We start from the raw sequence: 25,757 nt of genomic DNA on the forward strand, positions 1-25,757 counted from the left end.
GCAAAGGAACTAGTGGGGTTTTGAAGAGACAGCAAGGCATCTCTGTTTTGCCACTTAAGAATTGTTTTTATTGTTATTATAAAGGTGATGTACAGAGGGGTTACAATGATATAAATCAGGTAAAGAATACATTTTCTTTTTGGACAATGTCACCCCTTCCCTCGCTTCTCTCTGTTATTTGCCACCTTTTTGGCCACATGTACCTGCCTGTGTCCAAGTAGAGCTGCTTCTTCTTCTTCTTCTTCTTCTTCTTCTTCTTCTTCTTCTTCTTCTTCTTCTTCTTCTTCTTCTTCTTCTTCTTCTTCTTCTTCTTCTTCTCTTCTTCTTCTTCCTCTTCTTCTTCTTCTTCTTCTTCTTCTTCTTCTTCTTCTTCTTCTTCTTCTTCTTCTTCTTCTTCTTCTTCTTCTTCTTCTTCTTCTTCTTCTTCTTCCTCTTCTTCTTCTTCTTCCTCTTCTTCTTCTTCTTCCTCTTCTTCTTCTTCTTCTTCTTCTTCTTCTTCTTCTTCTTCTTCTTCTTCCTCTTCTTCTTCTTCTTCTTCTTCTTCTTCTTCTTCTTCTTCTTCTTCTTCTTCTTCTTCTTCTTCTTCTTCTTCTTCTTCTTCTTCTTCTTCTTCTTCTTCTTCTTCTTCTTCTTCTTCTTCATTGTCGTCGTCGTCTTCATCTTTGTCTTCATCTTCATTTGCCTAGCCTTGGGGCTTGGAACTCAGGGCCTGAGCACTGTCCCAGACTTCTTTTTGCTCAAGGCTAGCACTCTACCTCTTGAACCACAGTGCCACTCTGGCTTTTTCCATGTATGTGGTACTGAGGAATCGGACCCAGGGCTTTGTGCATACTAGGCAAGCACTTTACCATTAAGCCACATTTTCAGCCCTACACAGAGCTTCTTTCCATACTGATTTTCTCTGAGTCCCATTTGGGAAGAGGCCAAGAGGCCCTCAGTCCTCTGTGCTCACCTCAGTCTGTTTGGCCCACTCATCCTTGCTTGGGCTTTCAAAGCCCACATGTCACTCTTCTTCTATGTCTCACTTCCTTAGAGTTGTACTGGCAGATGAGGTTTGGGAGTGAAAGGCTGGCCACTTATGGGGGAATATTTATTAATCAAGATACTCAAGAAATATTTAAAGATATCACACCTGCTGTTATCATTTACACTCCTGTGTATCGTTTATATCTTTTATGCCTCTCTACCCAACTGAAGCCTATATATACTGTCATGCATCACTTAGTAATGGAGAGAATTTCTGGAAAATGTGTTGATATACCAGCATCTTACACCAAACAAATGAGATAAGCCAATCCTTTGGTGGGGCATTTTTTTTTTTTTTTTTTGGCCAGTCCTAGGTCATGAACTCAGGGCCTGAGCACTGTCCCTGGCTTCTTTTTTGCTCAAGGCTAGCACTCTGCCACTTGAGCCACAGCGCCACTTCTGGCCATTTTCTATATATGTGGTGCTGAGGAATCGAACCCAGGGCCTCATGTATACGAGGCAAGCACTCTTGCCACTAGGCCATATTCCCAGCCCCTTGGTGGGGCCTTTTGATGCCGTCAAGAGATGAGGTAAACACAAGATGAGTGGGACTGCTGCTGCTTTAACATGCAATACTGCTTTACAATACATGGCTTTTTGTAAATAAGAAGAAGCACATTCCAGGAATCAAACGGTAATAAACACATCAACTGGCAACATAGTCATTTGTTGTCATTACCAAGTGTTATTTATTACACATGATCACATGTGTTGTACTTATATAAACCTGGAAATGCAGTATGTTTACATCAGCCTTATCATAAACACATGCGTAATGGGTGAATGAGGACTCACAGTGCCTACAGTGTTACTAAGTGATGAGAATTTCCCAGTTGTGCTGTAATTGTATGAGACTCCATTATATATGCAGTCCATGGCCAGCCAGAATGTCATTATGTAGTACTTGATTATAAATCTATATATTTAAGCATTTCTCTTGTTACAAATCGCTCTTTTGCTCTATATTGAATGATCTTGCTCCATATCAAATGGAATATCAACCAGAATGTCATGATGTAGTACTTGATTATGAATCTATATATCTAAGTGTTTCTCTTGTTACAAACCTTTTTTTTTTTTTTTTGCTCCATATCAAATGATCTTGTACATCAAGCTGTGAGGTGCAGACTCACTTCTTAGATGGAAAAGCTGAAGACCAGGAGCTCAGTGACTTCTGTAGGTCCCATAGAAAGCAAGAATCTGGGGATGTGAACACAGGCTCTTAAGCCCAAAGGTTGTGCTGTTTTCTATGTGTCCAAACTTGTAAGTTTCTCAAGGGTAGGACCCGTGTTCTTCATGAGCTCTCTTGTTGCCATGTCCAGGCTGTCTTGCTCACAAGGACACTGGCTCAGTGCTGATAAGTGATGAAGACTTCCAGAGTGACTTCATAAGTCTGAAAGGAGGGAAATCCACAGCACATGTTTTCTGCAGATGGTTGGAGGATGATGGGAGATGAGGAGGCCTTGGCAAATGATCCTGGGAGGATCATTTAAATGGAGGAATTTAAATGGAGGCAAATGCTTACGATGTTCATGGATAGGAAGTTGGGAGCTCTCTTACAAGCAAGCACTCATACCAGGTGGTGACATGCCTTGGAGGGCCAGGTAAGAATGATCTCAGAGTCAACAGTAGCTCTAGAGGTTATAAATGGCTTCAGCAGAGCTGAGCCAGGTGTCAGGGCCCACTGCACCTTGGATGAAAGACCTGCAGGCCAGGGATATAAAGGACCTAATTGAGTTAATGTCACCTAAGCTTAGTAATGTCTAGCTTTGTCTGTATTTATAGGCATAAGGGCTGACATCAGGGTGATTAGGAAGGAACAGGGAATGGTATAATTGTATGGCTTAAAGGGCCTGTAGGAGGCCAAGAGTTCAGGTAACCTGAGTCAGATGTTGTGTGCTAGGGATCTTCAGAGGAATGATTATTGGGAGCTGGCTGAGATGAAACTCATATCTGGCACATGTGCCCAACGAGGAACAAGGCAAATCTGCGTTTGACTACCATGATCTCTTTTAGCCCAAATAAGCAGATATAAGAGAAGGAAAGGGGACTGGGAATATGGCCTAGTGGTAGAGTACTTGCTTTGCATTCATGAAGTCCTGGGTTCAATTCCTCAGCACCACATATACAGAAAAAGTTGGAAATGACACTGTGGCTCAAGTGGTAGAGTGCTAGCCTTGAGCAAGAAGAAGCCAGGGACAGTGCTCAGGCCCTGAGTCCAAGCCCCAGGACTGGAAAAAAGAAAAAGAAAAAAGAGAGAAGGAAAGGGAAGCAGAAGGTAGGTCTCTCAAACCTCTAATAGCAATTGACAAATTCAGTGACATTTATAGTGCAAACCAATAGTTTGGTGTCATAGACTTATTATTTAAAAATTTTTAGTAGTGTTAGTTGTATAAAGGGGCTTCAGTGTTATACCTACATACATGCATATAATGTACTTTGATCAAATTTATCCCATCTATATTATTTTTTAACTCCCCTGTCATAAGCCCCTTTTAACAGTTTTAGGTGAATTTTATGATGATACATATGCAAATATATATGCACAGTACACACATATATAGATTTATATTATATTCATTTTGTAACTCTTTCCTCTTTTCCTCTCCCAAGAAGTCCCCATTTTATAATCATGGCATCTTTCTTTCCTCCGCCTCCTCTTCCTCCCCCCACCCCCTCTTTCTTTTTCTCTTCTTCTGTCTAGATTCTTGGATGAAAACACCCCAAATTTGTCTTTCTGAGTTTGGCTTATCTTGCTTAACATAATGATCCCATGTTTTATCCATTATCTGGCAAATGACATCATTTCATTCTTATCTATTACTGAATAATACTCCCTTGTGGATATGTGGCACAGTTTCTTTATCTTTTGAGTGCTTGTTGGGCACCTAGGCTCATCTCACAACTTGGCTATTGTGAACTGTGCTTTTATAAACCAGGGTGTGCAGCTGCCTCTAGAGTATGCTAACTTACATTCCTTCTCCTATGTATCCAAGACATCATACAGTAATTCTGTTTTTAGCTTTTTGAGGAATCCCAGTGCTGATTTCCTTATTGGTTGCACTGCCTTACATTCCCAACAACAGAGGAGAAAGTTTTCTTTTTCCTGAATCTTCCCCAGAATTTGTTGTTGTTTATTTATTTGATGGTTGCCACTCTAACTGGGGTGAGATGGAGTCTCCATTTTTTATGTTTGCATTTTATTTTTTTATGGTTAAGAATGTTGAAAATTTCTTTGTGGGTTTTTTTTTTTTGCCATTTGTACTTATTTTTATGTGTGTGTGTGTGTGCTTTTCCCTCCCTTAGGCATGGGACATTAGGCAATGACACATTTTTGGTTATCATATTGGGGAAGGTGTTTTCTACTGACATCTAGATGGTAGAGGCCAGGAACACTACTCAACATCCATGTCACAGAGGGCAGACTACACAATAAAAATATTAGCTATTCTGAATACAGCAGTGCCAGGGCTGAGGAACCTTGTTCTAGCTCATTACCTCTATGCTGTAAGACTTTGATTCACCAAGAGAGTAGCTTTAAGTTCAATGCCTTGCTCTAGCCTTATATAATAATATTAATATATACAGCCTTATCGTTCCCGGTTTGAGATACCAGCTACTAAATGGGCAAGATCATAATATATTCTTGATGGTAATGAAAGTATATGTTTTGAAATCATGTCTGACAAATTTATTTTGAGGTGAATTTATCCAGTAAACACTTTGTATTTGTGAGAAGCATGAAGCCCACAATCTGTCTCCAGTCAGCTTCCAGTCTACCCAGAGACTGTGATTGTCAACTAAGCTTCAATGCCATCCAAATGGTATGGATTCCATGCTGAGTGCTTGAGAAGGCCTGTTCACCAACAGGAGGGTGGAAAGGAGGCTTCATGATTGCTTCGCAGTAGGTGCAGAGCTAAATAAATGCCCTGCACATAAAAGCTTCTTGAGGGGCTGGGAATATGGCCTAGTGGCAAAAGTGCTTGCCTCCCATACATGAAGCCCTGAGTTTGATTCCCCAGCACCACATATATAGGAAACAGCCAGAAGTGGCACTGTGACTCAAGTGGCAGAGTTCTAGCCTTGAGCAAAAAGAAGCCAGGGACAGTGCTCAGGCTCTGAGTCCAAGGCCCAGGACTGGGACACACACAAAAAAAAGCTTCTTGGATTTTATTACAGGGGAAAGCAGGCAAAGTATGCCTTGGCTATGATAAAATATTGAGGATGAATTTTTAAAATTACAACCATTTATTCACAAGGTCAAATTCTTTATGTTTAGATGGACAATCACTGAAAATTGGTTTATTTTTCTCAACTACTTTCAACTGGCTAGGGAGCCCCAATTTCCATTAATCATGAATGGGATGGAACTGTAAACTACCCAGTCAAAGGTATCTCAACTCTGTCTGTTTCAGGTTCTCATTTCTTTTAGATAAAGTTCCTCATTCGATTACTCCATGTGAGTGATGCTACAGACTATGTCCTGCTACAATTCATATTTGAAGTCCTGATACCCAATGTGATGGTATTAGGAGGTAAAGATTTGGGGAGGTGATTAGGTCAGAAGGATGGAGCCCTCACAAATGTGAGATTAGTGCCCTTATAAAAGACACTCTGGAGAGCTCTCTTGTGCTTTCCACCCTATGAGGTCACAGTGAGAAATTCTCATCTACAAACCAGAAAGAGAGCTCTCAACAGACATGCATTTGCCAACATTCTAATGTTGGACTTCCAGCCTCTGGAGCTGTGAGAAATAGATTTGTTGCTTATAAGCCACTGAGCAGATACTATTTTGTGATAGCAGCCCTAATAGACTGAGGCAGATGGCTCTTCACCTCTGAAAGGATTGCTCTTCCACTTCCCCAAGATGCTGCCTGGATATAAGGAAGGTGAAAACTATCCTGGTAGTAGGGGAAGGGCCAGGTAGTCTGAGCAGCTGGGCACTGACCCTCTGGACACATGCTTTATGAATTGTGTGCTCTCTTTTCCTTCTCCATCAGGGTGCACTGGAACTTCTGGGTTGACTCAGTTTCACCTGAGTGCTGGGCAGTGCTGCTGACATTAGGCCTTACACAGTCAGTCAGTGCACACATGAAGCTAGCACACCACCTCTGCACTAGACATCTGGATCACAGCCTCAAAGACTAGAGAGCTGAAAGCGTGCACACTGGATCTTAAATACATTGTCCTAGGAGCCAAACTCATCCTTCACTGACAATAAAGGCCAGGAGGAGTCACATAGCCCTGCAACGGGGCTGAGATAGACAAGGAGCACTTGAATTTGGCAATGAGTGAGTAGCTACACCATATGCTACCATAGTTAGGGATCTCCACATTCCTAAATCAGCTTTCAGTCCTCATTTTCTTGGATCTCTGTGCAATATCTTCCTCAGCTGACCAATCTATTCTAATCTACTCTTTTCTTGGTTTCCAGAAGCCCACACTGGGAGAGGCTTGCTCCCTACCCCAGTGGTTACCACTTGCCAGCCATTGGTTTTTTTTGCAGCAGGAACTGTAATTCAATTATCATCCATTGTGTTGTAGCTGTTATTGACCCATTTGATTGAACAGTACCTGTTCAGTAGATACTGTTATTAGTCCTTTCATACAGGCTCTGAGTCAAGGTGCAGAGGCAGCGTTCTCCTCAAGTGCACACAGCTAGTCAATGCCAGAGGCAGAATTCTAACCTATATCTTACTTGATTTTTTCCAGTAAAGGATTATATTGTTTCACTGCAGTTAATCTGAAAAGGTTCTAAAAGTCTCTCCTTTCCCGTCCCCTCTCCTCCCCTCCCCTTCCCTCTCTCCCCTCCTCTCCCCTCTCTTCCTCTTCCTACCCCTCCCTTCTCCTCCTATCCTCTCTTTTTCATTCTTCTCCTCCCCTCCCTCTCTCTTCTCATCTTTTTTGTGTGCTAGTATTTGAGCTTGAACTCAGGATCATGGACTCTCACTTGGTTTTCTTTCTTGCAATTGTTGTTCCATGCCTTCCATCTGGCCTTTTGATGATACTTTGGAGATTGAGTCTCATAGAGTTTTCTGCTTGGGTTGGCTTTGAACTGTGATAATGCAGACCTCAATTTCCCAAGTTGCTGGGATTACAGGTATGTGCCACGAGCATCCAGCATCTTTCTGTTTATTCTTATTCATCATTTTATATGGGTCCAACAGCCTCTTGACTATATTTATAAACTAAAACTGTTTGTGGATCAAGGCTATATGTCCTTGCTGAGAAAAGCCCACATAAATGCACCATAGGGTTTGAAGCAGTAGGTTCTAAAATATTTTTGAGCAATAAAGTCCATGTCTCTCCTTCCAAGAAGGCTTTTAGAAAGGGATGACATTCATTTGTCCATGTTCCCCTAGAAAAAGCATCATTGTCACAGCATTTCAACAGACACATGAACTGGCAGAAATCCAGATGTCTTTCCACCCATGGAATCTCCTCAGAGCCTCTGGGTTTGCTGCAGTGACTGAGTAAAATGTCAGAAGTAAAGCAGATGAAGAGAAAATTAAACCCTCCCCTGGCTGGGCAGACCTATTTGATGTCAGCAATTGATGGCTGTCCTGTTGACGGACCTCATTATAATGTAAGGTTGGCTGTGTGTGAGCTGTGAAGGAGCTCAGGTTGGGAGCAAGAAATTCACATCAGAAGGGACCTGTAGTGAGGGCTGTGCAGCCACTCTGGTCTCTTTGAGAAGCCACCTGCTTCAGAGACATAGCAGAGTGATCACCCTGTCCCCTCCCAGAGGACTGTGTCTGAGTTCATCCTGCCTGTTTATCTCTCCCACTATAGAGCTTTAGACAGCAACGACCCTGCTGCTGGTAGAGGAGGACTCTAGCAGGTCCAATATGTACCATTGTTGGACCCTACTTTGCCCTAGACCTGGAAGATTTAGACATGAAATGTAGGGAATGTGTTATTGGAGTTTTGAGGAAGAACAAAATGATTCATTAATTTGTTTCGTCATTTGCCTGTTTCTGTTTATAAAAAATGTACTGCCCACCACCATGTGTCAGCCATCTACTGAGGACCCCACAGAGAGAGTGTTCCACATCTCTGCTCTTCAGGAAGAGATCAGAGAGAAATGGAGGGGAGAGACAGATACTATCAAGTGGCCTGGGGAAGTGCTGTCCCCTCCTCCAGAGAAGGGAGGGCTTGAGGCTCTGAGGCAGGCCAGGGGAGGCTCCAGGAAGGTACTAATGGAGGAGTGGGAATGAGAATGGAGTCGAGGCTGTATTCTAACTGTGGTCAGTGGCTGCTTGTGAAAAGTATGCGAGAGAAGGCTAAAGGAGGCCTTTAGGACACACAGAAAATAAGAGGTGACTTCTGACTACAGGGTGATGGTTAGGATAACTTCATGGAGAAGGGGAAGGTTCAGGTGGCAATACTGAAGCAAGGACTGTGCAAACACAGGCAATAGGTGATGAAAAGACTGGCAGTAAAAGGTGAGGGCTCTTGGGGTGCATAATCAAGTTTGACTAGAAGATTAGACTCATGTTGGGGGTATTACAGGAGAAGGACCATGGATGTAGGCTGGTGTCATGTTATGAAGGGTCTTGATGCCCTGCCTGCAAGGGGGTTTTATTTCATTTCTAATCAATGCAGGACAGTTGCAGGCTTTGAGCTGAGCAAAGATGTCATCATAGGTGTTCATAGGAAGAAAGCTGGGGTGAGAGAAGCCGAATGGGAAGTGGGAGCTCTTGTTTCACCCATTCTTTGGGAGTGGCTTGGCCTATGCTTGCCATCCATACCACCTAGCTCTAGTCTCATCTTGAACCTCACGTTGAAGACCTGGTATGACCTGAAGCATGGTGTTTGCAGGTGATGTGGGCCTGGTGACCAGGGAGGTGAGGAATAGTCTGCTTTCTTTTCCTTTTCATTGGTTGACTCATTGGTCCTGGGGTTTAATCTCAGGGCCTAACTCTATCACTTGAATCATTCCCACTCCCCCAGCTTTTTTTGCTTTCATCATTTGAAAAATGATTTTTATTTTGCCCAAGCCAACCTGGATCATGATCTTGGCACTCTTCCCACATAGCTGGGATGACAGGTGTGAATTATTGGATCTAGATTTTTAATTGGTCAAAATAGGGTCTTTTGAATTCCCCCCCCCCCACCTGCAGGCTAGCCGTGGACTATGATCATTCTGACCCCAGCCTCCCAAATAGCAGGATTAAAGGCATGAGACACACTGCTGAACTTGAACACAATGCTTTCTGAATCAGAAAAATTCTTCAAAAAGTAAATGTGTGAGTGTGTGGGGTGGTGGTGGTGGTGGTGGTGGTGGTGTGTGTGTGTGTGTGTGTGTGAGAGAGAGAAAGAGAGAGAGAGAGAGAAAGAGAGAGTGTGTGATGGTCAGAGAAAAAACGTAGTTTGAGACCAAACATGGGCCTCTTTGTTGAGAAAAATAAGAAACTCCCTGACAGAGCTGTTGCAGGCGATGGCTGATCCTCTGATGTTGGTCCTGGGTCATAGTTTGCTAACCACTTGCTTAAACAACTGGATCAGTGGAAAGTATAATATACTCACACCTGGATTGTGTGTGCAACTTTGTCTAGTAGGCAAAAAGAAAATAGAGTTAGATAAGAACCTTGGATGGCCTAGTAGGACTTTCTCTCTGAAGACACATTGAAAATGTTCAGGCTTCTTCTTAATGGGAAAGATGAAGACTGCACAGGCAGGATTCTGGAGTCACATAAAGCAAATGAATAAGAGAAACAGGGATTTCCCCAAATCCTAGTAGACTCAGGGTGAGAGAGATCTGCAGTGCACCTGGAAAGAGGCAATGTTAGGCAGCAAGAGGAAATATTCCTTCACATGATGTTCTTTGAGGATGCTGTGCCAAGAGCAAAGACCTGAATATGAGCAAAGTCATGTCACGTCCAAGATGGCAGCACCTAAGCAGAAGTTAAAGCCAGTGGTGCCTGGTGCCTATGTCACTCGTCGATATGGACACTGAAGCATGACAATGACATCCCAGGAAATAGCATTCAGTGGCAGTGGTCTGTGAGGTCTGATTCCCACAGATGAAGATCTTCTGTTTGCTTCTGAATTTAGTTGAATATCCAAAGTGATCAACACTGAGGCCCAAGAGTTTTTAACCTCTTGACTTTTATTTCTTCTGCTTCATATTATGATGATTTGATGTTAATTAGTACCTCCAGGGGATTATAAGCAATGAGGCATAGAGACTTTCACTGGGATCTCTCATACTCTAAGCAGATCACACTGAGACCATGATTTTTATCCAAGGCCACAGGATCAAGGACACACACACACACACACACACACACACACACACACACACACACACACCCCACACACTCCTTCAATCAGATTTATTAGTTGCCAATAAAGAGACTAATTTCCCCAATTTCAACTCCATTGATTGAGTGCCTAGCAGGCATGCCAGGAAGGAGTGGAAGTAGGGAGGTATGGAGAATTTTGTATCTCTCGATTAAAAAACAATAATAATGGGGCTGGGGATATGGCCTAGTGGCAAGAGTGCCTGCCTCATATACATGAGGCCCTGGGTTCGATTCCCCAGCACCACATATACAGAAAATGGCCAGAAGTGGCGCTGTGGCTCAAGTGGCAGAGTGCTAGCCTTGAGCAAAAAAAAAGAAGCCAGGGACAGTGCTCAGGCCCTGAGTCCAAGCCCCAGGACTGGCAAAAAAAAAACACAAAAAAACCCCAAAACCAATAACCAATAATAACAACCAAGAACCACCCCCCCCCCGGAAATTGCCCAGAAAAACAGTGAGTCCTCTGGAGCTGATTGCTGCCTATGCATTTCATACACAAGAGGAAGAGAATCTGTTCACTTGGTTAGCAGAGTGTTACTGTAGCGTAAATGTATGTGTCCCCCACAGATTCATAGGTTGGAACCCAAGACACAATACAATAGCATTAAGAGATGAGGCCTTAGGATCTGAGTAAGTCATAAAGGTTCCACCTTCCTGAATGGGATTAGTGCCCTTACAAAGAGGCTTCAAGGCATCAGGAAGCCCTTTTCTCCCTCCACTCTTTGTCATGTGAGACAGCAATAGGTACCATCTTGGAAACAGAGAGAAACTCACCAGATACGGAATCTGTTGTTGCCTTGACCTTGACTTCCAGAACTGTGAGAAGTAAAATGGTATTCTTTTATTTCTTTTTTTTTTTCCAAATTTTTATTATCAAACTGATGTACAGAAAGATTACAGTTTCATACGTTAGGCACTGGATACATTTCTTGTACAGTTTGTTACCTTGTCCCTCATACCCCCTCCCTCTAAAATGGTATTCTTTATAAGCAACTCAGCCTTAGGAACTTTGGTATAGCAACAAGGAAGGATGAAGTCAGACATGAAGGACCCAGGAGAGTGAGGGCCAGGTCTGACCAACGTGTGTCTCCTATGATGCTCTACAGGTGACTGCTGGCTTCTGGCGGCCATTGCCTCCCTCACCTTGAATGAGAAGCTGCTTTACAGAGTAGTCCCCAAGGACCAGAGCTTCCAGAAGAACTATGCAGGCATCTTTCATTTCCAGGTATTAGGCCTTTGTGACTACAGTATGGTCTACATGTGGTCGATGTTATATGGTCTATGTTACTACATAATGGTCTTTGTTACTACATTCCCAATCTTAAGTCCCATCCCCAGGTCTGCTGAATCAGAAACTCCGGGGTGGTGGTGGTGGTGGTGGTGGTGGTGGTGGTGGTGGTGGTGAGGCTAATCTGTGTAATCTGGGTTCAACCACCCCTTCAGGTGATTCTGATGCACACTGGAGTGCATCCTTCCCATCATCCCTATATCTATCCCCCTCCTGTCTCCCCTAGGCTACATGGTTGAGAGGAAAGCACCTTGTATTTTAGGGTCAGAAGAAGTGGTCTGAGTCACCTAGTGTCGCCTTGGGGTGATGTTGGAGAGCATGTTCTTATCCACAAACCCAAGAGACTGGGTCAGATGTTTCCTGGTACATGTGGCAGCTCTGTGTTCACAGATGAGGCATAGATCCTTAAGGAACCTGAAGTTCATAGAAGACTTGGCCCCTGATAACACCGAGACCCCACGGAGGGCCTGTGCAAGGATTCCCCCTCTTTCCTCATGTGAACAGCCCTGTGTTTTCCCATCCCTAGTTCTGGCAGTTTGGAGAGTGGGTGGAGGTGGTCATTGATGACAGGCTACCCACCAAGAATGGACAGCTGCTGTTCCTCCACTCGGAAGAAGGCAGCGAATTTTGGAGTGCTTTGCTGGAGAAAGCCTATGCCAAGTAAGTGGGGCAATCTGGGAGCTAGGTGACTCCAGGGGCTTCCCGAAGGCTTTCCCTACCCCTTTCCACACCTGGCTCCCCACCCCAACTCAGGGTGGTATAACCAAGCTTTTGCAGTACTGGACAGTCTAGAGAGAAAGCATCCTTTAGGAAGGAAGAGACATCACAACTTGTGCTGGGAGTTTTAAGATCTCAGCTCTGCACCATATGAATATGTGGATGGCAGGCAATTCACCTGACTCTTTGGGCTTTAGCTTTTCACCCTTTCATAGCCCAACATAATTCTGAGGACATTGTAAATTCTTAAAAGTGATGTTAATGAAGAAGAAAACAAATGTGCTACAATCCCAAACTCAACAAAGTTTCTTCTTGTTGGCATTTCATAGTCAAAGGTTTCTTTCTGGTTCTTTGAATTAGTGTTGCTTATGGATAATCTTTACTGAAACTCAGTTCCTTTCTAGACCTATTTCTAAAGCAAGCCTCAGCCAAGGTCTCTCAGCCTTGAGAGAGGATCCCTAACATCCCTACTTGTGCCTGTAACCCCCAGAAACTCAGACCACTTGTGGGAGGGTGTCTGCAAACAGTCCAGTAATATACTGAGCTGGATGTGTGAAATAGTAGCCTAAGCATGTTCCAGGCCTGAAGTCAAAATTAGCAAAAGGCTCTCCTTGACCTCCTAGACCATATTCTAGGATAGTCCCTTGGTTGCTAATGGCAGAGGGTAGTGCATATTTCCTTTCTTTTCCAACAGGCTCAATGGTTCCTATGAGGCTCTTGCTGGAGGCTCCACAATAGAAGGGTTTGAAGATTTCACAGGTGGCATCTCTGAGTTTTATGATCTGAAGAAGGCACCAGGCAATCTATTCCATATCATCCGGAAGGCCCTCCGTGCAGGATCTCTGCTGGGCTGCTCCATTGATGTGAGCCAGGATATATCTCTTTGTCTCTTTGCCTCAGGTGTGGTAGGGGAGGGATGAGATAGAGGAAAGAGGCCTGGGAAGGCTTTTGGTAAGCTATCTAGGACTTGATGGGAAAATCTGGTGACATATTGGCCCTCAGTGTGTAGGAGCTGGTTAAGATCTCACAAGTGGATAGGAATTGGGATTAGTTGCAGTGTAGGAGCCCCAATTTCCTTCAAACTGTTAGAGTCCCTATCATAAGGCTAGAATTGCACTGAGAATACACCTTGCTTCCTGGATCTGGGGCTTTACCTCTTTTTGCTAAATAATCTTGGGATTTTGGAAATCAAACATGGATGTGGAGATTCCTAAAGGAAAGGGAAGAGGTTCTGCAGCCAGGCAGAGTCATGGCCTGATAGGAAGGGATAGATATATGGAACTCTAATGTGTTTGTGGAGACGGGAGGCTGGAGGCCACCATCCCCACAGGTCCACTGTTAACCTGTCCCTCTGATTGCTCTCTTTTCCTCTGTTGCTGTCATTTCAGATAATCTTCTTTCACTGAGTAGGTATCAGGGGTCAGGCTCAGAGAATAAATGTCTGGTGGCATTTTCAAAGGTTGGTTAGTTGAGCCATGCTCTAGGCTTGGCAACCACTCAGCACCTGTCTGGCCTGATAAAGAGGGTTAAATGGAGAAGGCTCTATTTGTTTGTAATTTATTGCTGCACCTGTGTGGTGTGTCTTTGCAAAGTTCTCCCTCCTCCCTAACCCCTCCCCCTCCCACTGTGTGATATGTCTTTGCAAAGTCTCATAGAGCTGGGCCCAAAGTGAACTTTCTTTTTGACTCAGGTTTCCAGTGCAGTGGAAGCAGAAGCTATCACCAGCCAGAAGCTGGTTAAAAGTCACGCCTACTCTGTCACTGGAGTTGAAGAGGTAAAATTAGGCAGGAGATGGGGGGTGGGCAATATGAAGTGCTAACACCACAAATTTAGGGCACTCCTGAAAGAGAGGAGATCACCACTAAGAGGTTCAGAGTTCAGCCTCTGACTGCACAGAGCCATGGACAGATATGGCGCTAATTCTCAGCCTGTCAGAGTTGGGTTACCTAACCCCTTTGAACTCTAGCTCTCTGAGTCTAATTAAATGCAAGTTTTCTTCCAAGGTATGGCCAGGAAAGTTTGTTGGTTACATTTATACATACATATCCCCCAAAAATATGCTGTACAGATAAGGCAGTGGAAACTTATAGGAGTCCTCAGAAGATAAATGGTAAATTCCTTCCCCAACTTTCAGGATAATATATAATAACAAGAAGTATGTAGGTAATCATTTATTCTAAGCTAAAGCATGCCCTATAATTTTCATTATTTTTTATAACCTATATTCAGCCAAACAGATTTAAGGTAGTTTACAATCAAATGTATAGATGCAATCAGAGCATACAGCTAAGGTAAAATTTATCAATCTAGGCTAAAGGCAGTGTTACAACTGAGAAATTAATTTTACTTTGGTTTTTACATTGGTTTCCCAGTGGCCAACACAAAAAGAGAAGTGCTGTGGATATTCCAGCTCTTTTTGTTTGTTGTAATGACATGAATACTCATTTTATGTACTTCTTTTTTTTTTTTTTGGCCAGTCCTGGGCCTTGGACTCAGGGCCTGAGCACTGTCCCTGGCTTCTTCCCACTCAAGGCTAGCACTCTGCCACTTGAGCCACAGCGTTGCTTCTGGCCGTTTTCTGTATATGAGGTGCTGGGGAATCGAACCTAGGGCCTCGTGTATCTGAGGCAGGCAGTCTTGCCACTAGGCTATATCCCCAGCCCCCCATTTTATGTACTTCTAGTCCATGTATGTGGTTTTTTTTGTTGTTGTTGTTTTGTTTTTAGTTGTGGGGCTTGAACTCAGGGCCTGGGCACTGTCCCTGAGCTTCTTTTGCTCAAGGCTAGCACTCCACCACTGTGCACCGCAGCACCACTTCTGGCTTTTTAGTTGTTAACTGGAGGTATGTGTCTCATGAGCACTTTTCTGCCCTGGCTGGCTTCAAACCACACTCTTCAGATCTCAGTCTCCTAGAATTCCAGGCATGAGCCACTGGTGCCAGGCGTGAATGTGTTTTTAAAATTGAGACAGTTCCAGAAATACAACTTGAATATGCATGTGAGAACACTGAGCTAAATCATAGGGAAAACTACAAAGGAAATTAAAATGATAAGCCTAATAGGTTATTGTGTTTGGGTGTGTATGGGAATGCAATCATGTGTATGGAGGTAGATGGCAGCTCCTACTTGAGTGTTCAATAAATTGTAGTGTAAGGTAAAAATCCTAGCTTGTTTTCTGTTCCTATAACAGATAACCCGAGACTGTGTAGTTTATAAAGAAAAGAGATTTATTGAACACATGGATATGGAGGATGGGAAGTCCAAGACTGAATGGTTGAGAAATATTTATGCTACTTTGTAACATGGCAGACATGGAAAGAATAGGTGGGCACATTCGGAAAAGAGACAAGTTCTGAGAGAGTGAGAACTCACTACTGTGACAATTAACCCAGTCCCTTCAAAAGGCATCGATTCTTCATTATAAGCTGAGGCTCTCTTGAAGGCTCTACCTCCAAACACTGCCGCAGTGGAGAACAAATGTCAATATGAGTCTGAGAGGGGACAAGTTGTATGTAAACTTCAGCAGTCAGTGTGGGTCCTTACAGGTTTAAGCTTTGGAGACTGTCTGGATTCCCATCCTGCACTCACCATATGGCAAATGTACTAACTAGGTAATTGTGGAATGGCCAGGAAAGTTCCGGAGTCTCTGACTTTTGATCTGTAAAATAAAGGTAATAATAATGCCTGACTTGTTGAACTTTTGTGAGGTTTAAGTGAGGCAATAATACATTTGAAATGCTTATCACAAGCCTAGTGTCTAGTATATCTTCAATAAATGCTGATTGCTGAGAAACTGGCATTTGTTTGGAACACTTTTATTACAATGCCTCAGATATTGGAGTCTTGCTGGGCACTGGTGGCTCACACCTGTAGTCCTAGCTACTCAGGAGGCTGAGATCTGAGGATCGGGGTTCACAGCCAGCCCAAGAAGAACACTTTGTGAGACATTCATCTTCAACTAACCAACAAAAAGCTGGAGAGTGGAGTTGTGGCTCAAATGGTAAAGCACCAGTCTTGAACAGGGGAAAAATTTAAGTCAAATGTGGTTGACTATGAAATTTAAATAGTAGTTAATGCAGACAAACTTGTTTTTGTATTAAACTTATTCTTCAGTTAATCAAACTAATCATGAAAAATAGAGCACTGGATCAAAATCTGAAAAAGGTGGGTTAAAAAAATAGCAGTGAGCTGGACAGCAGTGGCTCATGCCTGTAATCCTAGCTACTCAGGAGGCTGAGATCTGAGCTCAGGGATCTGAGGTTTGAAGCCAGTCCAGGCAGAAAAGTCCCTGTGAGACTCTTATCTCCAATTAACCACTCAAAACTCAGAAGTAGAGCTGTGGCTCAAAGTGGTAGAGGACTAGTCTTGAGCAAAAGAACTCAGGGACAGCACCCAGGGTCTGAGTTCAAGCCCCATGACCAACAGTAAAAAAGAAAAGAAAGAAAAAGAAATAGAAGTGCCATCATTCAGGGACATAGAATTCTGCAGACACCTAGAACGCATTGCTGTCAGGTGAGACATGAGCACAAGGCAGATGTTTATTTAGTGTGTGTGTGTGTGTGTGTGTGTGTGTGTGTGTGTGTGTGTGTGTGTAACTTGCAGGTGGAGTTCCATGGCTGCCCAGAGAAGCTGATCAGACTCAGGAACCCATGGGGTGAAGTGGAGTGGTCCGGAGCCTGGAGTGATGAGTAGGTTCCTCTTCACCTTCCCAGTTCTCTCTGCTCCTGGCGTTGGAGAAAGGTGTCTGGTAACACATGCGGCAATGAGTCCTACATCCTAGCACATTTTGCAGTACTTCCTGTTCACAGACTACACAGCCTGTTCACGAAAGGTTATTAAATACTTCTAAAGCAAAATAAAACCCTTTAGCTATACTCTCTAATTCTGGATTTCTGTCTCTGCCTTTGAAAATGTGGCAGTTCCTTTGAATTTTATTTAGCACAGAGGGTTCACCTGTTGTTTTCCATCTACCACACAGTGGTAGTCCAAAGGTCAAATCCATCACTCAGGATCTGCTCCTCCCACTCAATAAACACTGCTTCCTTTGGCAAAGGCTGAACTTCTCCATGGTACTGAGATCATAGGTTGGGGTCCGGCAGGCAGCCATGAATAGGGATGTTGTTCACTCCATGAGCTCATGACTGAGTGGTTATTGATCATTTGCTGGAGAGGAAATTCTTGGACACCCTCTGTACTGGTGAGGTTAACTCAGTCAGAGGTGGTGATGTCCTGAGACACCTATGCCCTGGAAATGACGTGCCCGGATGAAGGAGGATGGGGAGGGCATGAAGTCGTTTCCATCCCAGTCCCACAGCTGGCCCAAGGGAGGTTGATTGGTACCAGGGTTGGAGTTGCAATGCACCAGTTTTACTGATCGACAGGCACTGGAAATGACGATGGCCATTATAGTGCTCCTCTCCCACATCTTTAAGCTTTCGACAGTCAAAACTTAAGCTCTGTTCATCGATCCCCTGTGGCATCTCCAGGGCCTCCGAGGAGAACTTGACCACAATTGCATGACGGCATCATTACTGCTTGTTACTGCCTGGAACTCCCACAAAAATCTCCTGGTTTCTGTCAGAAAAAAACCTGTGCCATTGGAACCATAGCTATGATACCTGGATGGACTTTTCATTCCACTGCCTAAGATTGAGCAAAACTCTGAACCTCCTAAAAGGATATTCCTAAAAGGATAACATGGCCAAATGAAGTTTAAACCCCAGGTTTTGGCCATTATTATTATTATTATTATTATTATTATTATTATTTTACCGATAGCAATTTTTGCAACTGCAAAAGGATTTGTTTGACTTTATCTCCTCTCTGTGATGATGCTACCCAGGTCCTTCTTAGACTGGGAAGGACCTAGGTGTAAAACAAAGCCTGGTGAGGGGGACAGAGTCAAGTCCGGGATATTTACATCCTGGCTACTGAAGAAGCAGGGTGCTTAATGTCTGAGGTGCCGACCTGGTAGTTCAGCTAATGTCTAGCTAGATTTCCTTTCTCTTGGGAATTAAACTCAGGACCTCACACTCTCACACATGCTAGACAAGGTGCTTTGTCACTTTAGCCATGCTCCCAGTCTTTCTGCTTTTATCTTATTTTTCAGACCTATCTGTCCTTTTGCTTTTGTCAGCTACCTCTGCCTGGGATTATATACATCAACTACCATACCCAGGTTGTTTTTTGTTTTTTGTGGGGGATAAAATCTCACCAACTTTTGTCTGGGCTAGCCTTGAACCATGATCCTCCTGTTAATTCTTCTCAAGTAACTGTTCTCTCTCTCTCTCTCTCTCTCTCTCTCTCTCTCTCTCTCTCTCTCTCTCTGTTTTATCTTGAAAACAATCAAACACAAGACTAGGTTAGATCTCAAATTCTCTAATGTGTCCCCTAATCCTTGTTTAGAACAAGCTTATGCTGAGATTCAGTTCTGATTAAACAAATGTTTCAATGAATTAAAATAAAGTCCTCTGAACTCTTTCATGAAATCTGGGGCTCCTAGAAGCCAGCTATAGCTGGGTAAACTGGACTTGGGTATGCCTGCTTCTATGATGGAGAAGGAGAGTTTGGGCTTTGCTGAAAGTGTTCAGAGCAAGGTTTGCCTTTCTTTCTTTCTTTCTTTCTTTCTTTCTTTCTTTCTTTCTTTCTTTCTTTCTTTCTTTCTTTCTTTCTTTCTTTCTTTCTTTCTTTCTTCTTCTTTCTCTTTCTTTCTTTCTTTCTTTCTTTCTTTTCTTTCTTTCTTTCTTTTCTTTTTTTTGCCAGTCCTGGGGCTTGGACTCAGGGCCTGAGCACTGTCCCTGGCTTCTTTTTGCTCAAGGCTAGCACTCTGCCACTTGAGCCACAGCGCCACTTCTGGCCGTTTTCTGTATATGTGGTGCTGGGGAATTGAACCCAGGGCTTCATGTATACGAGGCAAGCACTCTTGCCACTAGGCCATATCCCCAGCCCCAAGGTTTGCCTTTCTATTTTTTTTTAAAGATGGATCTTAATACAGCTCCATTATTTAGACATTGGGCACGTATTTCAGGAAAATCTAATGTTGCAAAGGTCAGGTAGCTCAAGATGGCATTTAAACAATGGACATGGCTATTGCAACAGAAAGGCTACTAGCGGGTAGCCACACAGGGGGCATTATTATAAGGAAATTGCCATAAAACTGGGCCTTATGGTTTTCCTTGCATGCTCAGGAAGTGGACTGTGTCTATGTACCTAGTGCCGGTCAGAATCTCTCATAATAGAGTCTCCACAGACTGACAAACCAATGGGAATGACAACTTACTAATTGACATTGGAATACCTGTCCTTCTTGTGACAGGATCTCTTACATCTTCTCTCCTCAGCTTCCTCATTCCTGTGGTCAGGGGCCAGGGAGTCTTGATTGGAAATGGAAAACTTGCCCAGAAAGTGATAATGAGATCAGGCCATTATGTCTCTGTTGCATATTCTGGGTCACCCTGCAGTGCCCATGTCCTCAGTCCCATCCTCTCATCCCCCTGGGCAGTTCCACATGCCCACTCTAGCCTGCTTTCTACCTGCTGATTTGGGGGGCATCTTATTTCTGGCTTTTTTTTCGTGGATATGGGGGGGGGAGCATTTAGCTTGCTCTTCAGGAATGACCACCTTCACTTCAATTTCCCAGTGCCCCTGAATGGAATTACGTAGATCCCAGGAGGAAGGAAGAGCTGGACAAGAAGGCTGAGGATGGCGAGTTCTGGTGAGACGCTGATGCTGCTTTGTGCCAAGACTGGCCCAGGTGCTGGGGTGTGTGTGTGTGTGTGTGTGTGTGTGTGTGTGTGTGTGTGTGTGTGTGTGTGCCCAGACTCCAGGACATCCAGAAATGCAGCATAGGTCCCAAGCATGACAACTTTCATTCTTCTCTCCCCCACCTCCGCCTCTTTTTAAATTTATTTTTTGCCTTTCTTGTGACAAGATCTCTTATATCTTCTGCTATAATTCTACCTTTCTACTCATGTCTAAAGTACTGAAAACCAAGTATCTGGGCCCTTATTGTGGCTTAGCCATTTACCTACGTGCCTTTCTAATGAGCCCAGAACACTACTTCTATTTCTTTAGGCCTGAGACTTACCTTCCCATCTACCCAGGCTACCTTCCTATACTAGAAGCAATCAGGAAGAAGATTCATGGTACATCTTGAACATAGGAAAGCTTAGACTTCTGTAGGTTGGACATGTTTGAGAATCCCAGGACCAGAAACTTCTATGGGCTTAGATTTAACCCAGCCTAAGGGAAGGGGCTGGGTGCATATCACCTCCTGGGGTCTTCTCCAGGTTACAGTTCAGAAATAGGAGGAGGCTTCTGGAGGGCCCAAGAAGCTAATCACAGAGAGGAATTTGGACCATAGCCTCTGCCTGCTTGAATCAGTGGGTGAGAACAGATTTCTTCAAGTCAGCTTTGAGGCTACTCACAGGGTTAGTTCCTGTGTCTCACAGGTGTGCCTTGAGTCACCTTTTTGCCCAGTCCCCTTGTCTGACAGCCTCTGGTCCCCCTCCCCCTTTCCCTTCATCCCCAGGATGTCATTTTCAGATTTCTTGAAGCAATTCTCTCGCCTGGAGATCTGCAACCTATCTCCAGACTCTCTGAGCAGTGAAGAAGTGCACAAATGGAATCTGGTGCTTTTCAATGGCCGCTGGACACGGGGCTCCACTGCTGGGGGCTGCCAGAACTACCCAGGTGAGGTGAAGGGCTGCCTGGCTGTCCTTGAGCTGGGGACATTGCATGCTAATCTTCAGATAATGCCTTTGAACTTGAGGCCCTGCTTTCCCTCCCTCTCCTGGGTAGGAGGAAGGACAGGTGAATGGGGGCATTGCAGTTAACTGCTTGAGGCCTGCTATCAGCTCTTATGTTCAAAGCACCCCGACTTTACCCACCTATCCTTACTCCCAAGAGACATGTGTCTTATGACCTGCTAAGGGCTCCTGTTCTTCTCTTGGCCTGTTTGAGCCATCTAGCTGACACTATCCTGTTGAGCTTGGGGACAGAGTGGCTGGCTAATGGTGTGCTGGAGGACAACATTGGCTACTTCTAAAGACAGAACCCAGCATGGCAACCCTTTGGCGTTGTGTGTACACTGAGTCAAGGATGGAGGGGGTTGGGATGGCACACTCAAGGCTCAGGCCTTGGGATCTATTCTGACGTGAACCGTGGCCACTGTGCTAACTTTGACTCATCACCTCATCAAAGGCAAGTAGAGGTCATGAAAGGTCACTAGTATGTACATCAATAGGCTCCTCCTAGGTTGACTGTCCTGAGGCAGGACCTGAAGAAGCAGTTCGGTAAAATGACCCAACCTCTCTCAGGAGGAAGCAAAACCTGCTCTCTCCACTTTCTACCTCTCTCTCCATCTGCACACTCCCAGCTGGTTTGCTGTAGGCTCTGCTGATTTCTGTTGTAGATCTGGGTTGTGGATTTGTGTGGAGGCAAGGGTGGGGCCCGCCACACTCCTCTTAGTCCTAGTTTCTGGCAGGGCTGTGCTCAACACTGTGGAAGTTGAATCATCCTGAAATCCTATGTGGGTGCAGTGCTGGGATCTTCTCCACCCCCATCCAGCAGCGGGGAGCAGATTGTGACAGACGGAAAGGGGAGCTCATGTCCTGATGCTTAGTTTAGCAGGCTGTGAGACCCAAGGGACAGCTCCCTTCCCTAAGCTTCAGTTTCCCAGCCCTCAGTACAGGGTACTTAATTCTTACCTTCTCACCTCACGGGGTCTCAGTGAGCATTGTAATATGGAGTGCATAGGGAAGCACTTTGTAAACTGTGCAGGGTTATACAAATGGGTTGTATTATCTTTATGGCCCATTCTCTTCCTCTGGTACTGTTAAGAAATAAACAAAAAAAATGTAGGGATTTGCTGTAATGCGGCATTTGGGAGAAATTAAAATATGCTCATCATTAGCAAGCTCTTAGAAAAGGCAGAGGAAATTTGCATGGATCATTCTGGGAGCTCAAAGCTGTAGGGGGAGGAGGCCAAGGTACCTGTGTGCACCAAATCATAATCCCATCTGTGCTGCCAGCGAGCTGTCAGGAAGAAATGGAACTCTCTTGCCTTTGGGTAATGATGTAAGTACCGAAGATTACCACATTCTCTTGTCTCTCCTGGAATCCATAGACACTTGGCTTTAAAATCCTACACTTGAGCCTTACAGTTAAAAAAGAAAAGAAATCTGGAAGTGGAGATTCTGGAAAAGCAGAATTGAATAAGTAATCCTATTGTGAACCACCAGTGGCTCTTGGTCACCTGCAAAGGAGACTGTTATCGCATAGAGTGGAGCCCTTACTTAGAGGATGTAAATAAACAAACAAACAATAAAAACAACTCTCCAAAAAAGGAAAAATCTGAATTCCCTTTCCCAGCCCTTTCCTCCACCCCCCCCCATCATTATTGACATTGTTGAGGTCCTAGCAGGGAACAGTCTGTCAAGCTCGTTTTCTTCCATCAGGTCTGCTCTTCAACTTTGTCACAGAATTGCTGTGTGCCTTCATATCCTCCTTTGGACATCTCTGTGCCTCTGCTCATGCCAGAACTCCTTCAGAGATTGTCTTTCAAAGGATGGCATGAAATGAAGGAGTCTTTCCTAGGTGGTGCAGGGATGTGGCTTCACGATCATTATGATTCCTCATGTGTTATTAAATGACTTGTCTGGAAGGAAATGTGTCTCCCCCGCCCCCCCCCCACCACCCCGAGTGTGAAACACTGGTCTCATCATGTGAAGCCCCAGGGCAGTAGGCAGAGGATTGATTTTCTGGGCTGCTTGGGTTGCCTCCCTGAGACAGAACATATGTCAATCATGGGGGTTTCTAGCCTATCAGGCTTCCTTGGTACCTAGACTCTTTTGAGATTGTGTCCCAGGGACACACTTTCGTTCAGCAATCTCCCTCCTCTTACTTGGTGCTCTCCAGCTGAGAACAGGGACAGAGACTCCATTTATCCAGGAGATCTCTCCCTAATCACAGCTTGTAGGCTCCTGATTGGTCATGAAGTGGACAAGTGTTAACTTTGCAAGTGCTATGGGCTGTGTGTGTGTGTGTAGGGGGGGGGACAGGGAGACAGGTGGATCATTTTCCAAGGCCTGCTCATCATGCAGTTTAGCCAGAGATGCTTTTATTAGGATAATTGAGGTCTTCTCTTCTATTTTGTTCTTCCTCATCCTCTTTTTCCCCTTGGCCCCCACCCATGGGGAAATGCATCACTGGGGAATTCCAGCCACATACTGGACCAATCCCCAGTTCAAAATCCATTTGGATGAGGCGGATGAGGACCAAGAAGAGGGCATTGCTGAACCCTGCTGCACGGTGCTACTCGGTCTGATGCAGAAGAACCGCAGGCGACAGCGGAGGCTGGGACAGGGAATGCTCAGTATCGGCTATGCTGTCTACCAGGTACTGCTGAGCTGCGTTCCTCCTCTATTGTGTACTCGTGTCTGAAGGTTTTGGGTAGTTATTGGAGTGCATCTTTCCCGTGCTTGAATACTCCTGGTCAAGTGTTGTCCTTGCTCCTCTAAATGCCTCTCCTAATGGCCATCTGAGATCTAATTTCATGATTAGAGATTCATTCCCACGACACAGTCTCTGCTGTCAACAGTGAGATGTGCCATTTGTGACATTTTGCCTGTTGTTAAGAGCTGCAGCAAATGCATGGAACAGATGATTTGTCAAGTAGAGGTGTCTCAGGGGGACAGGAGCCAAGAGCAGTGGCAAAAGCCCTTTGAGTGATTTGTGGCATTTCAGAGTGGGCAAGGGGACTGGGGCTGGATATGGCAGCCATGTTCATGTTCATGTCTCCATGAACAACTTTGAGGCCCTTGGAACACAGAGGGCACGAGACAGGGTGAGGGAATCCACGAGGGCAGTTTTGGTCTTGGTGTCTCTGGACTGAGTTCTAGTCTCAGGTTTAAGTCCCTGGCCCAGTATGGTAGTTGTTCCTGGTGAGTTCTCATCCAATGACTTGTCTCACCGGTAAGTTATGAGTTAAAGCAAGACCTTCAGGTCTTCACAGGCTAGCCAGGAATAAATTAGAGTCTACTTTCTACAAGCAAAGATTGATAACAGAGGGGTTCATGGTGAAGTTTTTATTTAAATTTTTATTAAAAATGAGTTTCTTGGGCTGGAAATGTGGCCTAATGGTAGAGTGCTTGCTTGGTAATCATGAAGCCCTGGGTTCAATTCCTCAGCACCACATAAAGAAAAAAAGCTGGAAGTGGCCCTGTGGCTCAAGTGACAGAGTGCTAGCCTTGAGCAAAAAGAAGCTAGGGACAATGCTCAGGCCCTGAGTTCAAGCCCCAGGACTGGCAAAAAAAAAAAAAAAAAAAAAGAAAAGAATATCTTGAGGCAAAAATATACAGTTCTAGTTAGGAAGACCAAGAGCTGACTGGAGGCTTAACATATCAGTGTAAATTAATCTCTGAAAAGGAAGCATTGTAATAAGAAAACAAGATGGAAAGGCACAGTTTCCAAGTTTTTGCCATCTTCCTTCTGTTCCTTTGCTTGTTACAGCCTTGAACTCAGGCCTTGAGAGGTAAGTGTGTATGTGTGTGTGTGTGTTATGTTAAAGAATAGGAGTTGGGGACCAGGCACTAGTAGGTCACACCTGTAATCCTAGTTACTCAGGGGGCTGGTATCTGAGAACCATGGTTCAGAGTCAGCCTGAGTAGAAAAATACATGAGATTCTTCTCTCTAATTAACCACCAATAAAAATCTGGAAATGGAACTGTGGCTCAAGTGGTAGAGTACTAGGCTTGAGTAAAAAATGCTCTGGGACAGTGCCCAGGCCCTGTGTTCAAGTCCCAAGACTGACACAAAAACAAACAAACAAATAAATAAGGATAAAAATTGGTAAGGAATTGGTAAGGAACTTCATGGTAGAAGAAACAAATTTAAAATAAATAAGGCCCAATTGAACTCCAGTTTAGCAATTCCAGTTCTATCTAGATTATAAATGATCCAGCATAGGCTTACAGCTTATAGGCATAAAATCCTGAGGCGAACTTTTGTGTGTAGATATCAATATACAAATTTTAATACGCATCTACTATGTGCTAGGTATGGTTCTGAGAGTTAGCAGGACAGAAAAATGTCCCACAGTCACAGTTCTCAGTGTGTTCATGATAGAGATGGGGAAATCAGACACACTCACCTGACCACAGGGAAGGGCAGGTTTGCCATAATGAGACAGCTAGAGTGGGCTGGGTATCTCAGCTCCATGGCAGGGAGACTGACCAGAGGTTCAGATGATGACTTAGATCTCAAAAGTGGAGGGAGAAAGCAATCCCTCCCAAGGGTTCCATGTGCCTCTTGATACTTGAAAGTAGGTGACCGTTTTGGAGAGAGGCAGTGGGCCAACCTGGCAGCAGAGCAGGTTGACTCAGGGACAGTGGTACCAGTTCTTCATTCATCAGGTCTATCGG

General features: G+C 44.3%; 1 protein-coding gene across 1 annotated transcript in view; it reads left to right on the plus strand.

Moving 5' to 3' along the window:
* The window catches only part of Capn8 (calpain 8), a 65,064-nt gene that overhangs the window by 20,509 nt on the left and 18,798 nt on the right, over nucleotides 1–25,757 (plus strand). The window contains exons 3-10 of the mRNA XM_048356821.1: nucleotides 11,438–11,556; nucleotides 12,146–12,279; nucleotides 13,031–13,199; nucleotides 14,027–14,110; nucleotides 16,938–17,023; nucleotides 19,975–20,049; nucleotides 20,866–21,026; nucleotides 23,557–23,732. Coding sequence (XP_048212778.1) covers nucleotides 11,438–11,556; nucleotides 12,146–12,279; nucleotides 13,031–13,199; nucleotides 14,027–14,110; nucleotides 16,938–17,023; nucleotides 19,975–20,049; nucleotides 20,866–21,026; nucleotides 23,557–23,732 — 1,004 coding nt within the window. The remainder of the gene's footprint in view (nucleotides 1–11,437; nucleotides 11,557–12,145; nucleotides 12,280–13,030; nucleotides 13,200–14,026; nucleotides 14,111–16,937; nucleotides 17,024–19,974; nucleotides 20,050–20,865; nucleotides 21,027–23,556; nucleotides 23,733–25,757) is intronic.

The sequence above is a fragment of the Perognathus longimembris genome, chromosome 11, assembly GCF_023159225.1.
Source record: "Perognathus longimembris pacificus isolate PPM17 chromosome 11, ASM2315922v1, whole genome shotgun sequence".
NCBI classification, from domain to species: Eukaryota; Metazoa; Chordata; class Mammalia; order Rodentia; family Heteromyidae; genus Perognathus; species Perognathus longimembris.